This window comes from Canis lupus, chromosome 14, assembly GCF_003254725.2.
Source record: "Canis lupus dingo isolate Sandy chromosome 14, ASM325472v2, whole genome shotgun sequence".
In the NCBI taxonomy this organism is placed as follows: Eukaryota; Metazoa; Chordata; class Mammalia; order Carnivora; family Canidae; genus Canis; species Canis lupus.
Genome location: NC_064256.1, coordinates 3,384,740 through 3,406,990, shown reverse-complemented (window position 1 = coordinate 3,406,990; position 22,251 = coordinate 3,384,740). Strand labels below are relative to the sequence as shown.

General features: G+C 39.1%; 1 protein-coding gene and 1 pseudogene across 7 annotated transcripts in view; one reads left to right on the top strand and one right to left on the bottom strand.

The window, feature by feature from the left end:
• Positions 1-22,251, top strand: part of EXOC4 (exocyst complex component 4) — a 746,744-nt gene that overhangs the window by 394,021 nt on the left and 330,472 nt on the right. Inside the window, exon 11 of one of the 7 annotated variants that reach the window (XM_025471700.3) lies at positions 21,136-21,589. The exons of 4 other annotated variants lie outside the window; for them this stretch is intronic. In XM_025471700.3, coding sequence (XP_025327485.1) covers positions 21,136-21,151 — 16 coding nt within the window. In that variant the 3' untranslated portion in view covers positions 21,152-21,589. Of the gene's footprint in view, positions 1-9,035; positions 9,341-11,132; positions 11,245-21,135; positions 21,590-22,251 lie in introns of those variants that run through there. 2 more of the 7 variants (XM_025471697.3, XM_025471698.3) reach the window with 2 other exon arrangements.
• LOC112675127 (ATP synthase F(0) complex subunit C2, mitochondrial-like) lies at positions 6,795-7,206 on the bottom strand (annotated as a pseudogene).

Here is a 22,251-nt window from a genome sequence, read left to right as displayed (position 1 = left end):
TACGATGTAGTGTTTTACAAAGGAAAGATAAAGCATTAATCCTTCATGATAATTTGCTAAATTAGAATTAATTAATTGAAAATGTGCTTAAAATGACAGAAAACTTTATTCTTTGGGTTTTACTGCACTCATAACTTTTCAAAAGATGAAGAAGTAATGGTTTCACTGTACTATTATAAACTTGATATACTTAGAAAAACGAAGAATTTTAGTACAAAATTACCACATTAATAGTTGATTTCAACTTTTAAGAATTGGTAATTGGAAAAATACCACATTACCACATCAACTTTTTAAGGATTGCATTTGATGAAGTAGAAATGACTTTGCATGATATAAGACATTTGTGGGGCTTGGGTTAAAGGAAATGGGGAAGAAGAAATATTAGAAATGGCCACATAAAAATAAAAGGAAGGGCCTTGGATTTCTGGCAAGTTTGAGAGCTAAAAAACCTGGAAATTTTCCCAGTACAAAGTAGTTAGAAATGCTGGATGTAATGTAATAAACTTCCTTTTAAATGTATTGCTGACCTTGTTAGTAAGAGGTCTCCTGGGGATGAAAATAAAGAGAAAACGAAAAACCAGAGCAGTAAGTGGATACTGATACCGCAGCTGCTCAGGGGCATTTGTCAGTTTCAGTAACCAAGAGGTTTGGGTTTTAACAGCTGCATCACTACTGGAGACAGGACCTTGGGCCTGTACAAGAGGGGGATTTTAGAATTAAAACCACCCTGTGAAGTATAGACTTTTTGAAGGGTTGTTAACTGTAGTAAAAGAGTAGAATAGAAATCAAATGCACTTATCAGCAAGGATAGATGACAAGGAAATTTGTCCTGGCAAAGCAAACAATTCTTCTCTAGAAGAATATGCCATAAATTTAGGCCTTGGTTCTTCCTATGGATAAAATTGCCTAACACATGAGTTCACAACCTGAAATTACAGAATGCACAGGGGGATATGTAACCATGAGCTGGAGTCAAGCAGAAACAAAACGCAGTTGAGTTCATTCCCAATAATTTGAGAAATGGGGTTGCTAGTTACAGATTATGAAATGGGCATGTTTCAAACATTTAAAAAATGAAATTTGCATCAAAAACGTAAAAGAATGAGATGCTATCAAAAATATGTTGAGGCAGTCTTGATTAAAAAAAAAGACTTCTAGGGGTGAAAATTTTAATCTTTGCATTAAAAATTAGGTCATGGTTTAAACTTCAGATTAGACACAGGAGAATTAGCAAACTACTAAACAAATATGAAGAAATAATTAAAATACACTGCATAAAGACAAAAAATATAGAAAGTGTGAAAGAGAAGTTAAAATATGTAGGTTGCAGGGCCACTTTGACAAAGGACCACCAGTTCTCTGATGCTCTTCCTATCTTGAGATAGAGTCCACGCGGTTGAAACCGGGCAGTTTTGTGACTGATCCAAGTATATGGTATAAATAACATTATGTAATTTCTGAGGCTAAGTCGTAAAAGGCTATACGGCTTCTACCTTTTTTGCTGGGCTGATTGTTCTGGGAACCCTGAGGTGACATTAAAGAAATCCAATTACTACGAGGCTACAATGTTTTCAGAAATACCGAACCAGACTGAGGGTCCAGTCCCAGATCTTCAGGTCACTCCTACTTGTTTTGTGTTCCCATCTGAGGTCCCAGACATTATGGAACAGTCCATCCCTACTCTGCCCTATTAGAATTCTTGACCCATAGGAATGCCAGCCTGGCACAGTCAGTTAAATGTCCAACTCTTAGTTTTGGCTGAGTTCGTGGTCCCAGGGTCATGAGATTGAGCCTCAGGCCTAGCTCTGTGCTCAGCAAGGAGTCTACTTGAGAGTCTATCTCCCTCTCTTTGCCCCTCCTGCTCATGCATGCTCTCTCTTTCTGACATAAGAAAGAAAGAATTCTTAACCCACAGAATGGCAGTTATCAATAAGTTTTGGAGATAACACAAAAGGTTACCACATACACATAAATGAAATTTCAAAAGAAGATAATGGAAAGAATGGGGGAAGAGACAATATCTAAGGACATAGAAATTGAGAAATTTCCAAAATTGATAAATGTCATGAATCCTTGCATCCCACAAGCATAACGAATTCCAAGCAGGGAAGATAAGAGACCCATATTGTAATGCAGCAAAATACAACTATAGAAGACTGAAGTCAGGGCATCCCAGGTGGCTCAGCGATTTAGCGCCACCTTCGGCCCAGGGCATGATCCTGGAGACCCTGGATCGAGTCCCATGTCGGGCTCCCTGCATGAAGCCTACTTCTCCCTCTGCCTCTCTCTCTCTCTCTCTCTCTCTCTCTCTCTCATGAATGAATGAATAAATAAATAAAATTAAAAAAAAAAGAAGACCAAAGTCAAAGCTAATACAAAAAGCAAGCAGAGAGGAAAAGAGATAGATGAATTAGCAATGAAGTACAACTTGCACTGTTAAGTACAGTTAGAAGCTGGAAATGTTCTGTTAATCAACAGAAGGATTGATAAATACAGTGTGATACATTACAACAATGAAAAGCTACCCAGACTATCCAACAGTAAAAAATAATTGAATAGGAACTGTGTACCTCAACATGAATCAATCTCCCAAACAGTATGTTTGAAAAAAAATGTAGTATGATGGCATTCATACAAAGTTTAAAAATAAGAGAAACTGTACATATGTCTTTATGTATCCTGTAGTAGTCCTTACATGTATAAAAGATAAAGACCTAGTTCAGAATGATAAACATTAAAAGTCACTCTAGTAGAAAAAGAATGTGATTGGAGAGGACTGCACTCAAGGCTTTAACTCTAATGTTTTATTTTTTTAACTGGATAGTTGCTGCATGAATGCTCGTTATTCTTTGTACTTAAACATTTGAGTATTTCATAATATAATTTTGAACAGGAATAGGAAGATTCAATGAATAGGATGAATAGGAAGCTGTATGACTTCTCCTTGAAGGAAATACATACTTAATCTGAAAAGATTTGGAGGATAGAGATTAATTGAATCCTATTTACCCCTTTTGGGGTTAAGTGAATAGTCAAACACATAGGAGAAAGATCAAAGCAGATCTGGCGTGAAATCAGTTCTACCAGATTGGGAGATTTTTGAACCTTGGCAAGGGGGGAATTGATGAAGTGGATGGAGAGGAGGAAGTAAAATAGGAGATATAGACCCTTATGTTTGAAGTCTAGGGATTGTTTATGAATGGCATATGTTGTTTGATAATGAACAAAGTGGAATTTGAACTTCTATGTCATCAGTGATGCCACTGAAAAATCCTTATATTCTTAAAAATCTTCTGTTCTAATGCATATCTGTCATCTTTTGATGAAGATGACTGTTTTTCATTTCTCAAACACCTGGCAATCACTGTGATTTGTCAACTATAAATGAAGTCTTTATAAGTAAGTATGAAGGGGAATGAGATGGGATGCATATGGGGTGGGGCAAGACTAGAGAAAGACAGATGGGAAGTGAAGTCATTTTCAATCATTAAATTGTTAAGAATGGTGGTCGTGAGGCCATTACGGCCATTTTTATTCTTTCGAATGGCAGTTTGGTCAAATGGAGAAGAATGAGTTACACAGATAACAGCTTCCTTGGAGATTTAACTTGATTTTCAAATCCCTTGGCAAAACTTTTGCTCAGTCTTTTAGTTGGATCTTTCCTTTGCTAATAGAGACTCATTTAGATTATTGCGAGCGTTACAGCATGTGTGTGATGTAGCTGGGAGTTATTTAAAAAATGCAAGAGAATCGCAGAATTGGTAGTACACAATATAAAGCTGAGTTAGGAGGAAACAGAATGTGGTGAGTGATAACTGGCCCACAAATATTCATCTTCTAGTAAATGATTCAGCTAACCTCCATGCCTGCTTTGCCCTCCTTACAGTTTTTTGTTCTCACAATTTGAGTCCTTTTAAAAATTGGATTTATACATCATAATGTTTCATTTGCTTTTTTCTTCACCTCATTTTAATTTTTAGCTTTTTCTGAGTAAGAATATAATCTTGGCTTCTAGCCTGCCTTTGAATTGGCTGTCATTGGGTAAGACACCTACCCTTGATCCACTTAGCTCCAGTGGGTAGGATGGAATCATGCTGTAGAACAAGGTCTCTAGTCTGACCTCATCCACAGGGACCATATGTGGAGTAGCTGTACTCAGTGATAGTGGAGGTCACTGTGTCTCCTCTTTATGCCCAGCTATGTACAACCAGCAGAGTAGGATTTCCGTCTAACCAGCTAGCACAAACTGAGACTTGACAGGGCTAGCACAGTTTTGATAAATCTGTAGGCAAAGAATTGGTACTAAGTTTAGTATTTGGTACTAAGTTTAATGTTTGGCTTTCTCCAGCATCCTTATTGTTTCATATATATGTGTGTGTGTGTGTGTGTGTGTGTGTGTGTGTGTGTGTGTATATTTTTTTTTTTAAATATTTTATTTCTTCATATATGTGTGTGTGTATAAATATATATATATATATTTTTTTTTAAGATTTTATTTCTTTATTTATGAGAGACACAGAGAGAGAGAAAGAGAGGCAGAGACATAGGCAGAGGGAGAAACAGGCTCCCCACAAGGAACCCCATGCGGGACTTGATTGCCTGACCCAGGATCATGCCATGAGCCAAAGGCAGATGCTCAACCACTGAGCCACCCAGACATCCGTGTTGCATATATTTTGAGTCTGAATTTGGATGATGGAATTTGCCCCTCTCTAGTGTCTCTTAGCTCCTTTGTCCTCCATACTTCATGACCCAGTTATTGATACAAGTCCTAACTTTTCTGCAGGCTAGTTGAATTCTTCAGTCTGGCCTTAAAATAAATTCAAGGACTTGTTCATTATTTTAGCTTACCTGGTTATTAATCAGTTGCCAGGAAATGTGCCTTAAAGAGGAAAAAAAAAAAACCTATTGGATAAGGATATTTATTTAACATAAGTATTTATGTTAAATCTTAACATACTAGTGTATGGATCTAGGAAACTGTGTGTGCGTACAGACATATGTAAAATTTATTTTTAAAGTAGGCTTAGAGGATATATTTGCCTTGAAGCACTCTTAAAATAGTTGGTCTATAGTAGTATTATTTAGCATCACTTTACATACCATTGAACTCAAAGTCAGCATCATGATGCAGACACCCTATAATGCAAATAGAAATGTCCTGAGGTCATTGTGTAATTTTATAGGGATCTTCACCAAAGCCAAGAAGGTAGTAAATTTTATTAGCATGATTAACTCTGAAAGAGCTGGCCTTTTTGGGAAGCCAGCTGAAAATAGAACTCTTTGCATAGGCACACAAATATATAGAACAGGCATTATATATGGTGTGTATATATCTACATGCATTTTTCCTTTGATCAACATAACCTTTAATTAACTAGAATGAAGTCTTCCACAAAATGAAAATAGGTCTTGAAAAAAGTGGCAGCAATAAAACAATACCTTGCAGCTTTCTACTTTGAGTCCCAGTGGATTAGTGATTTTACTTTACATTTGAAATGACAGTATAGTGATGATTATTGTTCCTTTGGGACAGATAAGAAATGGTGCCCAATTTTATTAGTCATTAGTATTCTGTGCTATAAGCAGTATGGGAAGCTCTGGAACTAGAAGAATATGGCCTAAATATATATTTTTTTAAACAAGTAAATTATCTTTCAGTATCAGTAAAAATGTCGTGTGTCTGCCTTAGAAAAATAAAACCTTCAAACGTAATTTAAATTGTCTGTCATTTTAAACATTTCAGAAGACATAGCCCCATGGTCCAGGCCCATTTTTCTTCGTCAGAAGATGATTCATTGTTTCCTGGGTGAAAGTTTTGACATTTATATTATACTCTGAGTACTTGGAAACCAAGGAATGCCAGTTCTTCTGGAATTGAATAATGATATCTCCTTTACCAGTTGGGCATTTGCAATATTCTGTGTACAGTCTGAAATTGTGGAAAAACCCTCTTTGCTTACATATTTTTGTCATAATACTTTTTATTACTGTTCTTGTTACATTGCTCTTTATTGCCATCCATCTTCATAGTTTCTTCCATATGCATTCCAGTCTTTCTCATCCCCACATGTATTGCTGTAGGTCAAATGGTTAAGAAATCCAGTTTTGAAACTCCCTTTTGGTCTCTAAGTAAAACAGCCCACACCTCCAGCTATATCTTGGTAGAGAATTCTAATAATGAGGTGAGTGTTTGTGACCATACTGAAAATCCTTCCCTGACCATGTTGAGCTCCCTTCCTGACTGTTCACCTAGCTCCGTTCCCATCTCGTGACTCTAGCACACTACGGTAAGGGAGACTGAGCAGTCCTGTGGCCCAGTCCTCACACACCAGTCCAGTCTTGAGAGCTATGAAGTAATAAAGACTTTTACTTCCAGTTTTCTTAAAGAAGAGAAAAATCACTTTTTAAAATTCATTTCACAGCAAAACTTTATTTTTTTAAAATTTTTTTAAAGATTTATTTATTTATTCATTCAGAGAGAGCGAGAGAGAGGCAGAGACATGGGCAGAGGGAGAAGCAGGCTCCATGCAGGAAGCCCGACGTGGGACTCGATCCCAGGTCCCCAGGATCATACCCCGGGCTGCAGGCGCTAAACTGCTGCGCCACCAGGGCTGCCCTCACAGCAAAACTTTATTAAAGATCCTCTTTTTTTGTTTTCTTACTAACATAGTATTTATTTGTCTTCCTCTGTCAAACCCTGAGCCAACCACTTTCCCCGGGCTGCCTGGGGAGATTATAGGGCAGATGAGACATGAGAGGAAGACCTATGGAAAGTGGACATGGCTCTGTCACAAGGCGAAGAGGAAGAGAAAGGCCACCATCAGACAAAAGAGGCCCTTGGCCTTCAGGTGGGCAAGGCCCAGAATGGAGTAGGAGAACAGTTGCTTCTGAGAGGCTTTGCCAGCCTAACCAATGATGAGGCTCCCAAACACAGTCCCAATTCCAGCCCCAGAGCCAGCCACCCTTACCGTGGCAACCCCAGCCCCAGTGAACTTGGCTGCTGTGTCACTGTCCCTTGAAATGGCACTGGGATGGACATTGTGTGTAGGAATAAGTGAGATCAAGCGCTGCCAAGATGCTGAGGCTCTGATCTGTCATCTCGGGTGGTTTTAGCACTACTGCAGACAGTGATGGGCTCAGCAGCTGAGAGGTGCTCCTGACCAAGAAGGGGGTGGAGACTAACTTTGCACAGGCCTACATTTCAGGGGACAAGGGGCCCTGGCGGGAGAGCTGCTCCCTGTTCAGAGAAGACAGAGGGCCTGGGGGGATATGCGGAAAGAGCAAAAGGAAGCTGTAAAGATCTGTTTTTTTCAAGAGTTTTCCGGCAGCAACTTATCCCTCTTTTAGAAATCAGTATTTCTTAATAACATTGCCACCGAATTAATCTTGTGTTAAGCATTTGCCACGTGTCGGACCCCATGCTAACCACCTTCAAAGCACAAGTTTTACTTTGCAAAAACAACCCCATGTGATGTGCCCTGTTGATATCTTTGTTGTTTTGGAGGGGGAAATTGAGGTTCAGAGACTTTAAGTAGCATGCCCCTCATTACATGGTGAGGAAGTCATTGAGTCGTGCTTCAAAGCCAGGCATCAGAGGCCAGAGCTTGCTGTCATGACAGTCAGATGCATTTAAATCAGTAAAAATGTGTGTCATGCTGTCTGTGTCCACACACTGAGGATAAAAAGAGAGACAGCCATGCTCAACTCAGTGTCGGTAGCCCCTAAAAACGAAGGGTTACTAAAAGGGGGAGGTTGGGGATCCCTGGGTGGCTCAGTGGTTTAGTGCCTGCCTTTGGCCCAGGGCGGGGTCCTGGAGTCCTGGGGTCAAGTCCCACATCGGGCTCCCTGCGTGGAGCCTGCTTCTCCCTCTACCTGTGTCTCTGCATCTCTCTCTCTGTCTCTCATGAATAAATAAATGAAATCTTAAAAATAACTAACTAACTAACTAACTAACTAACTAACTAACTAAATAAATAAATAGAACGGGGGTTGTGTTAGAAGAAGGGAGAAGTAGGATAGGAAAGCACAGAGAGGGTCTCAGAGAAGGCTTTAGCGAAAAGATGATTTTTGAGGAAAGTTTCAGTGGGTGTGACCAGATTGTGTAGGGTTGTTCAAGGCCATAAAGCAAAGGTAAAGGGTTTTCACAGGGTGACCTCTGCACCACCATCATCTCATCCCCTAGGAGGTTGTTAGAAATGCAAACTCTGTCCTGCCCAGACCTATGGGATCAGAAACACTAAAGGTCAGGCCCAGCAGTTTGCATTTTTGCAGATCCTTACAGATGATCCTGATTTGCGTTCTATTTTGAGAACCACCATAAATGCTCAGAAGGTGAGAAACGCATGGCTTATTTCAAGAGTTTGAATATTATTTTCACTTCTCTCTTGCAACCAGAAGGAATAGAATTGTGTCTTTTTCACACCCAACCTTGCCTCTCTCTGGCCCAATAGTATTTGGGCAACCCGGGTAGCTCAGCGGTTTAGCGCCGCCTTTGGCCCAGGATGTGATCCTGGAGACCCAGGATCCCGCGTTGGGCTGCCTGCATGGAGCCTGCTTCTCCCTCTGCCTGTGTCTCTGCCTCTTTCTCTTTCTCTCTCTCTCTCTCTCTCTCTCATAAATAAATAAATAAAATCTTTAAAAAAAATAATAAAGGATGCCACAAATGGCTCGGTCAGTCACACACAATGTATTCATTTAATAAAGATTTATTAAGCACCAACTTTGTGTGTTTACTGCTTGAGGAAATTTATTCTAAGCACTAGTCTGGAATTGGCTGCATCAGAATCAGAACCTAGGGAATCTTAAAAACAGACCATATTTCTGGGTCCCATACCTGGTCATTCACACGCTATAGGTTAAAGCCTGGGACCTGGCAAGCTAGAGTTTGAAAGCCCCCAGGGCAGTTCTGATGTTCCCTTAGGGGTGAATGATAGATAAAGAGATGGTCTTTACCTAGAGTAGTTAGTCTTCTTACTTATCTTTTGTCATAGTCTTTGCTTCTGTTTTTCATTATCTTTGTTCTCTTTCAGAGAAGCAAACTGGCAAGGGGCACCAGTGGCACAGGCAGTTAAAAGTCTGACTCTCGTTTTCAGCTGAGGTCATGATCTCAGATCCCAAGACTGCCTCCAGCATCCAGCTCTGTGCTCATTGGAGGGTCTGTCTGTCCCAGGCCTTCTGCTCCTTCCCTGCCTCAAGCTAGAGCAAGGTGCTCTTTTGCTTGCTGTCTCAAATAAATAAATAAATGAAATCTTTTTTTTTTTTTTTTTTAAAGCAAACCAGAAGTGAAAAAGGGAGATGATGGCTTATTTTAATGCTCAAAGAAGAAGAAGGCACTTTAACATAGATTGTTTTATTTGACTTTTACAGTTCTGTGGGGTAAATACTATTATTCATTCTCATTTTCTTTTTCCATAAAACATTGGAGGTTATAAAATCTTACATGAGGTCACACATCTAGTTAGTGCTACAGTATGGTCGAAAACCTGCAGCTGTGTAACTCAGGAGCCCACATTTTTTCCCCTAATTTATCCCAGTGTACTGTAGAAATAGAAACCCGTTGTTTTAAAAATGTGCTGTGCTTAATAACCACATATGTGTTCAGTTTTAAGAACAAAGAAAACTTTGATTTTATTTTTTCCCTGTACTCTGTGGATCAGTGCCTTTCCATGTAAAGAAGCCTTAGGCTTTTTTTTTTTTTTAATTCATTGCGTATAGTTTTAAGTAGTGATTTCATTTTTTGAGTTGAGACTGTTAATCTTAAGGAAGATGCATGAGTATATTGTACAACTGTATTTTTTAGCACTATACATTATATATCTCTTAAGCTTCTGAAAATAGCTATTAACGTTTAGCAGGCATGTTACTCTGTACCAGGATCTCATGTCTGGCTTTCTTATTTCCTTCAAGTACATTGACTATTATTTTTCTCTCTTGCTGTTTTTTGAGGCCATATATTTAGATTTCACATAGGACATTAAAGTTTGGAGGCTGGTGGTTAATTTATTTGTGGGTGTCGTGTGTCTATAAAATGGAAAATAAAAATAGGGTCTCGATAATAAATTGGTCATTAAGAGCAGGCAATTGCTTTACCCGTTTGATGCCACGCTTATAGAATTTCTAACCTTGCAACAAACCTTGAAGTTGCTTTTTTTTTTTTTAAGATTTTATTTATTTACTTATGAAAGAAACAGAGAGGCAGAGACACAGGCAGAGGGAGAAGCAGACTCCCTGTGGGGAGGCCTAATGGGGACTCAGTCCCAGGATCCTGGGATGGTGACCTGAGCCAAAGGCAGATGCTCAACCACTGAGCCATCCAGTCATTCCCCTTGAGCTTCCTTTTGAAAAGTATTGTTACTGCTAATTAGTATCAACATTCACCTTTTATAAATGTATGCAAGGGTGAAATTACACCACACACACCTTAAAGAGGCTATTGTGAACTATATTTACATAGGGATATATTTACACTTACTTAGCCTGTGGAAAGTTTCATACTCAAACTCTTCTGTGTCTTTGGGGCACCCTTCACCTTAGCCCCTCAGGCAAAGTGATGATCATCCCTCAGGTCTTCTCTGTAGAATTTGATTTGTCTGACCATTTCTATGCTGAATCAATGAATAGGCTGAATTATTTCCTATAGTGATTTATCCAAGTGTGTGTCTTCTCTACTAAGGGGAGCTCCTTCATAGGACGGTCTCTAGGAGCTCTGGCACAGTCTAAAATGTTGCACATCCTCTAAATGCTTGATTTTGGCTTAATAAAGAAAGTTTTTTCTTTGCCGTTGCAGTGGAAAATGTACTAGAGCAATTGATTTTGCATTACTAGTTGTGAGATACATACTATGACTCTATTTTTAGGAAAACTGAGGCCCAGTGTAGCTAAAAAGGTTGCTAACGTCATATAGAAGGTTCCCTAAATTTAGTCTGACACTATGTTCATTTGTCTTTCAATCCTATATACTTTTCAATAAACCAGCATTTGCCAAACTCTGTTGCACAAGGCACTAGGGCCCCAGGAAATGTAACTGCAGTTATGGCCAGTAAGGGAAAAAGATAGCATTTGGTGGGAGGGGGGAAATAAAACCCTTGGTTAAGTAAAATTTAATAGGGTTTTTCTTTTTACTGCAGGATTTTTCTGAACTGTAATGTGCTGAAGTGCAGAGTGCCAGAAAGATTGATACAGCATGCAGTATTTTCCAAAGTTAGGTGTCAACCCACTTTTTAAATTTACTCTTCTCTTAGGGAGACTTCTTTTTTTTTTAAAAAAAAAAAAAGATACAATTTAGAGAAGCTGTACTAAATGAATTCTGTATGATGTTGATTCAAGTTCTTTATACCAAAGTCATCTTGACTTTGTGTGTGAACAAAATAAAGATATTGGTTGTGGACTCTTTTCCTGCGTTTGTCTCTCTGATTCACTCTATGAGTTTTGACAAATTCCAAAAGTGCAGGAAATTGTTTCCATTTATTCATTGATAAAGAGGATATCTGGGGAGACACATGGTCAAATACTCAACCTTGGAATTCCCGATTTTGAGCTGTAGTCCATTGTTTCACTAATTGGTCCTAGTCAAGATGTGTATGTCAGATAATGTTGTAACAAATAACAATGGACAATACAATACCCATTCACTTATATTACTCAATTTATATTTTATTGCCTGAAGTCCAGTTGGCTTGGTGATTGTTTTTTATATGGAGACTTAGTTATCCAGCGGGGTCCAAGGAACATTGCAGGGACCAGTCTTCTGTTATAATTTATTTGTTAGTTAATAAAGGGAAAGAAACGGAATTCTTTTCTGCTGTTAAGTACTAACATAGTAGGATCTGTTTTCAGAGAATTTAACTTGATCAATTTCAGATCCTAGGCTTCATATGAATTGAAGTTTAATTACAAGAGGGTAGTTAGAGGAAGTTGTAATTTCAGAAGGACACCTCTGAAAGCAAATAGACTGGATTTAGAGAGAGAATCCACAGTACTAGTTGTAAACAGAAAGAACCCATTAGTGTCCAGGATAATCAGTAGAAGGGAGTATTACTGCCATCACAACGTGGAATTCGTGATGGTGGAAGGGACAATTGAGTTTTTATAGTTTCCTCAAGAGACTAAGTAGCTTAATTTGGTTAAATGTAGTCTGGAAAAGAACATCCATACAAAATAAACACAGTGAATTTGAGAATGAGAATACCAGGCCTATTTTAATTTTAAAAGGAAGGGGGATTAGCATGGTAGGAGCCTAACTCCTGATGGGAGACTCCACCATTTTCTAGCTTGATGACTTTGGATAGCTCTCTCTACATTTACTTAAAATGAAGTTGACTATGACTATAGTTCTATGATTCTAAGCTAGGAATGTAGAAGAAAGTAAAAGTAAACATGTCTTTGCAACTGATTTTTTAGTTGATGTATTAGAATTATCATAGAAGGACTAATTTTTTTTCTTTCAGTAAATATTACAGATTTGATCATCTAGTTGAATTTATCTGTAAAAATGCTTTAAATTTTTTTGATATAAAAAATGCCACCAGTGCTCCAAATAGTCCCCCCTCCCCTTGGGCTTGAGTTTTGGGTTTTTATTTTATTTTTAATTTAAATTCAATTTAGTTAACACATAGTGTAGTATTAGTTTCAGGGGTAGAATTTTGTGATTCATTAGTTTTCTATAATACCCAGTGCTCATTCCATCAAATGCCCTCTTTAATGCCCATCACCCAGTTACCCTGTCACTCCACCCCTTCCCTCCAGCAGCTCTCAGTTTGCTTCCTATAGTTAAGAGTCTTGTGGTTTGCCTCCCTCTGTTTTTATCTTACTTTATTTTTCCTTCTCTTCCGAACAGTGTTTTTTTTTTTAAATCTTCTTTGGAATTACCTTAGAGCAAATTTAGGGACCCAAAAATTAAGTATAATTGCTTTATATATTACTCTATATTTATATATATACTTAAATGTATTTTATGTGTATGTATATACACACATATACTTTTGTAAAATCAAATTATTACCTAATTTGTTTACTTCTTCATTCATTAGACTGAGGTTTAAATGATGTTAAATGGTCCAAGAAAATCTTTAATAATCAAAGATATATCACTGTTTCATTTTTTAAAGGCAGTTTCTGAAGTAGAATATTTTTAACAGTGGCAGCAGCTCTGAGGCACATATCTTAACATCCGTTGGCAAGTATTTTGGAAAGACTCTTATTGGGATGCTGACCTTATCATCTATTTATTAAAAAGAGCAATTATAGCATATTCTTACCTGGTTGGGGGGAAAAAAACAGAAAGGACCAGATAAGAAGACAATTTGAGAATACAAATGTGGAGATGTATGTCAATGAAAATAAACAGCATCTAAACCTGCATGTGATATTCCACGAAAGGGTTAAAAACACCTAGAAAGTCATAATTTTCCAAATTGAATTTTTCTGAGTAATTAAAATGTATCCCTAGACTTTAGAAGTCTTTCATTATTTGAATAACTCTTAAACACCCTCAAAAAGATCAGTGCAGAATATAATAGGATTGCATAATTCACAGTCTGTGACAGGATAATCTGAATTGGAGATAGGTTAAAGCATATTACCTAAAAATTTTTAATGAACTTGAACATTAACACAATTAAACAAGATAAACCAGATCAAAAGCTAACAATCAAATTTTTAGGTACCATTGAAGAACTTGTTTCCACCAGGGCTTTGCTATGCCAATTACACATGTGATTTATTTGTGTATTATATTTTCTACTAGATAGCACTTAGCTAGAAGCTCCGCTGCATTTATAGGACTTTAGAAATGATGAAAGCTTTTTTAAAAATAAACGTGTAGTATTCACCTGGCCTTTCTGCTAATGTGTGAATGGACTTCCCTCCCAACTAGTTTGAATTATCATTTGTATGACCACCATGTGTATGTATGCATGCAGATTTGTGTGTGTGAAAAATTATACATGTGTATACCTTTTTATTAGTTCCATTTGCCTTAATATAATTCAATTATTATGATGAACAAATGTAGTTAAACTGTTTCCAGCATGGTACCTTCCTTCTGCTTTGTTAAGAATTTACAAATGGGGGGATCCCTGGGTGGCGCAGCGGTTTAGCGCCTGCCTTTGGCCCAGGGCGTGATCCTGGAGACCCGGGATCGAATCCCACATTGGGCTCCCGGTGCATGGAGCCTGCTTCTCCCTCTGCCTGTGTCTCTGCCTCTCTCTCTCTCTCTGTGACTATCATAAATAAATAGATAGATAGATAGATAGATAGATAGAATTTACAAATGGGGCAGCCCTGGTGGCTCAGCGGTTTAGCGCTGCCTTCAACCCAGGGCCTGATCCTGGAGACCCGGGATCGAGTCCTGCATTGGGCCTCCTGCATGGAGCCTGCTTCTCCCTCTGCCTGTGTCTCTGCCTCTCTCTCTCTCTCTCTCTCTCCCCTAAAAAAAAAAAGTCTTAAAAAAAAAAAAAAAGAATTTACAAATGTAGTTTTATCAGTTACAAATGCCTACTGCAGGGCAGCCCTGGTGCCTCAGTGGTTTAGCCCAGGGCGTGATCCTGGAGATCCGGGATCCAGTCCCACGTGGGGCTCCCTGCGTGGACCCTGCTTCTCCCTCTGCCTGTGTCTCTGCCTCTCTCTCTGTGTCTCTCATGAATAAATAAATAAAATCTTTAAAAGCAAAAACAAAACAAATGCTTACTGCAGTGGTGATAGACACACACATGGGTATGTTTGTATTTATATTTATACACATGTACAAGCTCCTAGGTCAACATTGGACATAGCTTTTTATTGACTAATGAGTGTACAGATCAACACTCCCCCAAAGACATAGGAGTCACATAAAAAAAGATTAAGTTTGAAATAAATTTAATAGTATATTTTATTTCATCCACTACATCCAAAATACCATTTTGTTCATCTTAAAAAATAAAACTGCCAGTTATTTTACCAGCAAAAAATGGGTGTATTTGGGAATAGCAGAGAGTTGCAGTCAGGGACAAGCAAGCTGTGACAAACCATAGGCAATTCTAGACAACAAAGGAGAAGTATACTCTTTTGTAGAGAAAATAGGGTAGGAGACGGGCTTCGGTAAGGCTGTTATAAACAAAAAGCTTATTGAAGTAAACTGGGAGTTCCAAGTATAGTTGTTTGTTGGCTGAGTTGTGATTGTCTCTCATTGGCTAGGTTGTTCCTAGGGAAGAGGAAAGCCTGTCTTCTTCCTGCTGAGAGAATTAAGAAATTTCTTTGCCCAAGGTGCTTCTCTTCCTGTTGGGTCCCTGAGTAATAAATGCTAGGGCATGAGTGCACCCCCTGCTGGCCTCCATTCTAAATGAGATTTCCTTTTATTAATTTTACACAACTCCCAACTTGTAATTAATATAAAAATTGTAAGATATTTTACATTCTGATTTTTATACTTAATACTAGAAACCCAATGTGTATTTTATACTTAGAACACATCTCAGTTTGGCCACCTGGGAAGTGCTAACAACTGCCTGTGGCTTGTGGCTACTGTATTGGACAGCACGGGGTTGTCATCAATGTGTACATGCAGTGTGAGCAGCAAGGAGGTTGGTGACTTCAAGAATAATGACGTTAGGATGAAATCAGATCATTCAACAGTTTCTCCAGTAATCACTGCTACACACACACACACACACACACACACACACACACACACACACACGGTAGGGAGGGAAAAAAAAAGCAAAGAAAAGACAGCTTTCTAATTATACGTGGACACAAAGACTGTATGCCAAGAGAGTTGCCTGAATTATTTCTTCTTGTTTGCTGACAGAAACAACATTTTTTCAAATTCAGAATAGGATAAGGACCACAGAAATTTCCAGTCCTTGCTGATTCCTTCTCTGATTGGGGAAAGAAAAGCCTGCAGGCTTCACACTTCTGGAGACCTGCAGAGATGGGAAGCCTACATTAACATTCCTATTGTGGGGGGCAGGGACCAGAGCTGCTCTGAGGGGAGGTGCCCTTACTTGAGTAGTTTGCTTCTCTGAAGAGATTGCAAATGGAAGTTTCTGCAACTACAGATGCTCAGGCCCGATTAATATGAATGTGAAGGGCGTGTCCTAGTCCCTAGAATGGGCTACATAAGCAGCAAATTTTCTTTCTTTCTTTCTTTCTTTCTTTCTTTCTTTCTTTCTTTCTTTCTTTCTTTCTTCCTTCCTTCCTTCCTTCCTTCCTTCCTTCCTTCCTTCCTTCCTTCCTTTCTCTATCTCTCTCTCTCTCTTTCTTAAAAATTTTATTTATTTATTCATGAGAGACACAGAGAGAGGGAGAGGTAGAGACACAGGCAGAGGGAGAAGCAGGCTCCCTGCAGGGAGCCCCATGTGGGACTGGATCCCGCAACTCTAGGATCACAACCTGAGCCAAAGGCAGATGCTTTAACCGCTGAGCCACCCAGGCATCCCATCAGCTAATTTATTTCTCACCTTGTGGAGACTGGCAGTCCAAGGTCACCATGGTGCCAGTCTCCTCAGGTTCTGGTGAGTTCCCTGTTCTTCACCTACGGATGGCCACCTTCTTGCCATCAAAGGGTAGAGAGAGGAAGCACTGATGTCTGTCTCTCTTCATAAAAGAGCCCTAAGTCCCTCAGAAGACTCCACCTCCATGACCTTATCTAAACTAATTACCACCCAAGGATCCCCACCTCCAAATACCAGTACACTGGAGGTTAGAGCTTCAACCTATGAATTCTCAGGGACACAAACGCCAAGTCCATCACTGCTTTCCTAGCTCAAGTGTGTTCTTACACTATTTTGTGGGTACATACTCACTGGCCTCCTTCTACCTGTTTCTTTTTTAAACCAACATAAAATTGAAGCCAAGAGACTCATTTAGCATATAATGAATTATCAGGTGCTTTGAAGGATTTACGTTGAAGCTTTTACTGATCAAATGATAACTTACACCACTGTTTAGTTAATAAAATGACCCCCCAAAAACTCCATTGTTAAAAGGAAACAAAATAAAGTTGACCGTGAAATACCAATTAATTTGATTAACAGCCTTCTATTTTAAAGTACATTATAGAAATCTGTTCATTTTTTTCCCCCTCAACTCTGAAATGCTTATTCCTGAAAGCTAATGTTACCATTTTTATTTCTGGCAGTATAAGGACTTGACATTTTGAAATTCTGAAATTCTGGCTATCTTAAGGGACAGTGAATAATTACTTAGATAATGGAATAATATAAATGATACTTGAAATTTGCATGGTGCTTTATAGTTCATATTATTTATAAAGTGCTTTTTTGAAATACTCAAGATAGAACCTAATGAAAACCCTCAGACTCAGAGAAGTTTGGGGATAAGGCCACCCAGCTGTCGGCATGGTAAATCCTGCTTCTGACTTAGAGACCCCTTAGTTCTTCTGTCAGAATGCAGCAGAATCTTCTGATTTATAAGAATCACATGAAAAAGAACACAAAAAAGTAGAATATATGGTCAGTACAGGAAAAGGAGTTCTTCGTAAGTGACTTGGAAACTAAAACAAATGATGATTTTGAGGCTTGTATCATCACAAGCTCTAATTGAGTTGTTGAGGGAATCCCTGGGTGGCTCAGCGGTTTAGTGCCGCCTTCAGCCCAGGGCATGATCCTGGAGACACGGGATCGAGTCCCACGTCAGGCTCCCTGTGTGGAGCCTGCTTCTCCCTCTGCCTGTTTCTCTGCCTCTCCCTCTGTGTGTGTGTGTCTCATGAATAAATAAATAAAATCATTTAAAAAATAAATAAATAATTGAGTTGTTGATACTGAGTTTGGCAAAGAACAAATATTCTGGTTGGCTAGGTAGGGACATATTGACTGAAAGGATTAGGTAGCTTACTTGAGCCCTAATAAAAGATAACGAAAAAAGAGGACCTGACTTTAATTGACACTGTTTCATGGAAAAAGGCAACCAGTGTTTTTATTCATTTACTGATTGAATATTTATTGAGCATTTATTAACTTCTAGAGAACAAAGACAAGAAAGAAGCTTAAATTCTGGTGGGAGAGAAGTTTCTATTTCATTGCAGGCATCATGCTGGGTTTGATACTCTTTCAAAAGTCCGACGACAGCCTCTGCCATTATCATATTTCCAATTTAAAGATGAAGAAATTGAGTCTCAGGAGGTTGCCTAATATTACACAGCCAGTAAGCATCAGGAATGGTAACTAAACCTTGTTCTGTCTGACCCGTTTACCCCATAGTTCCACTACTATACCATCTCCCAATTCACCCTTTTTATGAGGATACTTTGCCAAATGTCAGCATTAGTAATATTAGAGCCCTTAGGTTTGCTCATCACTCCCTTGCTTTTTTTCCAAGCAGTTATTTTGTAGTACAGGGCTTAGCTATGTCTTCAAAGGAAATTACATGTGATATGTTTAGTCTGAATTGGTAGCACAAATGACTACTTCCCCTCAGTAACAACAGGAAGACTCTTAATGGGCGCTTATCTTCAGAATGTGATTCTGATAAGCAATTGCCTCTTTAATAGTGTAGTCTGTGTAATAGCAAAGGACAACCAATTATAATCAGGCACTGTCTGCCAAGGTTGACTTTTGGCGGTGGTGCCAGAGAAACACATAGATTTTGTGAAGGGACAGAATTCGGAAGGTGACATCAAGGGAGAAAAAAAATAGATAAAAAGGAGGCAAGACAATTTCCCACATCCTGATCAGCTACAGTGAAACATCTTGCAAACTGATGATCAGCAGCAGCTTGTCGCTGTGCTCTGTCCTAGCAGGTTAGAGTTGGCACCTGCCAAGTGGTATCATCCTCTTGTTTCTTATCACACTAAGGTTTTGACTTTGTCCGGCCCCAGGGAAGGGGCCATAATCATGTTTAGTATGTGTTTGGCCAAATCCCAGACTAGTTGCTGGGAGGTGACATCTCTTCATTGCCTAGGTGAACTTAGCATTGTTTTTAAGATTTCCTGCGGTGGAGTCATCACTACCATCATTCATTTTCTGTTCCCTTTGCAGAGAGATGTGAAATCCTAGTGTCATGGTGGAGAATCTGCGGCTCTTATAGCCTCATGGCCTTGGTGCCACTGTCTACCTAGCTGTGAAACCTTGGGCGCGGGACTTATGTCTCTCTATTTTCTCATCTGTAAAATGGGGATAGCAATAGAACTCACTTCATAGAATCTGTGAGTGAAGCACTTAGGCCAGTACCTAGCCCATGGTAAATGCTACATGTATTAAGGACTGTTTTTTTTTTTTTTTTTTTGTATTAAGGACTGTTACTAGGATTGTTGTTTTTACTGATACAAACATCTTAGCATGCTGTACTTAAATTGGTCACCATTGTTTTCTTAGCACCATATGGCAGGTGAATAGGAACATTTACTTTTAGATTCCTAGTACTTTGCCTATGAATGTTGACACATTTATATCAGCCATGGAAGACCTTGTGAATTTAATAAAACAATGCATGGAGGAGTAGTGAGGCACGGAGGATACAGTGTGTGGTATTTTAGTCAGTTGAGGACGCAGTAACGAAAATACCATAGACTGGGTAGCAGATAACAGCAATTTACTTCTCACAGTTCTGGAGACTAGAAGTCTGAGATCAAGGCACCAGCGGATCTGTGGCTGGTGAGGACCTGTTTCCTGTTTGCAGGTGCCCTCTCTCTTGCTGTATCTTCACATTGCCAAAAGAGATCATCTCTCTCATGACTCATGATGGCACTCATTCACTAGGGCTCTACCATCAAGACCTAGTAATTTCCTGAGGTCCCAACCTCTAAACAACATCACATTGGGTTGTCACCATGAGTTTTAGGGGGACATAGCATTCAGTCCCTGGCGCTTGGGAAGAAGAGCAGCAGAAAACACATAGGTGGCTCATATCTCAGGTAGGTATAGACCTTGGGAATAGGCTCATCACCTCTGCATCTGATCTTGCAGGTGCCTACCTGTGTCTTTCCTCTTGTTCACAGCCTTGAGTCAGTGTAGCTGCTGTGACTCATGTTGTATATGAGGGATTTCTCAGTGCTGAGACAATGGGGACATGGAAACCAGTTGGGACATAAATCGGTATTTGCAGATATGAAATGCTACTCTCAGACCTGTTGTTTACCTTCAACTATTTTTACTGTGCAGACAAAGAAGGCAACTGCTATTCATTTCTCTTTTTTTTTTTTCTTGGTTTTGCTTTGATGCTATTGCCACATGCTTTGTATTTTCTTTTGTATAAGTAGTCCTAAATCAGGTAACTGTGTCATGTTAGCCTTAAAATTAAACAATGTCAGGCTTAATTTTCTCAACAACAAAAAGCAAAGAAGAAGAAGAAAGAAAAAAGGAAAAGGCATCACCACCAGCATATCAAACATTTTACAGAATGAACAGCAGACAGGGATATATTAATAAGCACACTATTCGTAAAGTGGAATCCAGTGGGTGCCATGCCATACCCAGAGAACAACAGTGGTAGAAAATAAGCTGTGTCATTTTTTACTGACTTGTTCTTTCGGTGATTGAGGCATTTCATTGCACAACCAGGAAAATAATAGGTTGCTTTCACAATGGGAGAAATTTAACAAATGCTCAGTCGTTCACCTACATCATCACTGTCGTTGGCAAGAGCTTTACTATATGATATTGATGCCTTGCTTCTTTCTTATTGCCGTATTCTTTTCAGATTCAATCTGTCTGCAATGGGCCACTAAACATTTCAATTTGCTACCTGTAGAGCTGGATTGCAATGTTCAGGCTGAAATGAGAGAGAAATGGATTTAGTGAAACTCAAAGTAGAGAGTTTCATGGATTTTTGAAGAAGGAGGCACAAACTGAAATCCACAGATAAGATACACGTGATCACTTTTGAGTGGCTCAAAGAAGCACATGGTATTCAGTGATTCAAGGGTGTTTATAGGGAAAATAGACTCAACTGGATATTGATAAGACCCCCTGCAATTTGAGGAACACAGACTCTGCTGGCTTGGGCTCTGCTTGCCTATAGTCAGGGCCGTTATACTAGCCCTTGAATACTTCTAATGCTGTGCTCCTTTAGGTGTTCTTAGGAAACTCAGCTACTAAAGAAGAAGGTGGAAGTCCAAATTATTTTCTGGCCCAATCAAACTGAAAGGATTTTTATTCCAGAATTGGAGGAAAGGTTTTCTGTGCTTGGTAGGTTTAAAGGAAGATAACCTGAGGACAAGCTGACTGTGGAGGAGTGAAGAGCCAAGAGAATCACAGACAACTGGAACAAGAGCCTTGATTTTACTGTGCCTGCAGCCCTTGCCACCTTTGGGACTTACTGTATGAGAAAATAGACTGTCTTACTGGTGCTGCTGAAAGCATACTGGTGGATAGATCACCTCGAATGGTTGTATTCCATAGTTTATTGTACATTCATGTATATGGTATCACTTTAGAAAACCATCCTGTAAGTTAGCAAACACCATTGCCATCTTAACAGAGTGGAAACGAAGGATCTAGTTAGTGGTGAAGTGACTTGTCTAAGGATTAGAGTTCCTCATCTTTGGAATGGAACTCTCACTCTCTTTACCATTCATATCATATTTGCTGTCAGAATGTAAAAATACTACTGGACTACAAAGAATAGTACTGGATGTTAACTTCTACTCTGTCACTGTAGGAGTTATAGAGAAAGACATCCCGTGTCTGGGCCTCGGTTTTCTCTTCCTTGTCATGGAGTAGATTGTGTCTGTGGATCTCCAGTTTTTTTGGTATAAACCTGATTGCATTAATGTGTTTTCTCCATGTTTGTGTTGTCTTCTCTCAAAATCATCATAATATTCACAAAAGAGCAACAGTTTCTTGCCAGGTTGTGTAAATAGAGGAAAGCTAGAAGGCAGAGGATAGCAATTATGGATAACTTCACACTGAGCATTCTTGGCTTTGGAATGCCAAGCCAGGTGTTTGGGGACTTCAGGGGCCTAAATTGTCCTCCTGTTTCTTGCTGCCACCCCTGAATGCACCCAATTGGAAATGGTCTTTCTTCACCTGAGTGTAGATTACAAAAATGGATCTGGTCTGTGACTCCTTTCCCTGCTGACCCTAAAGTAGCCATGAAAATCTTTAATGTTTTCCAGTGATTGAGGGGGAGTGGGGTAAGTGGAGTGGTAAGATTGAGATTCAACAAATGAAAGAGATCCCAGGTTAAGGATTAAAAGGAAAAGTTAGACTTAAACATAAAGGCCCCCATAGTTTAGGTGCATTTGGGGACTTAATCTTTTCTTTGACCTATTCCTGCTCTTCTATATTTTTCTTTTAATTCCTATGT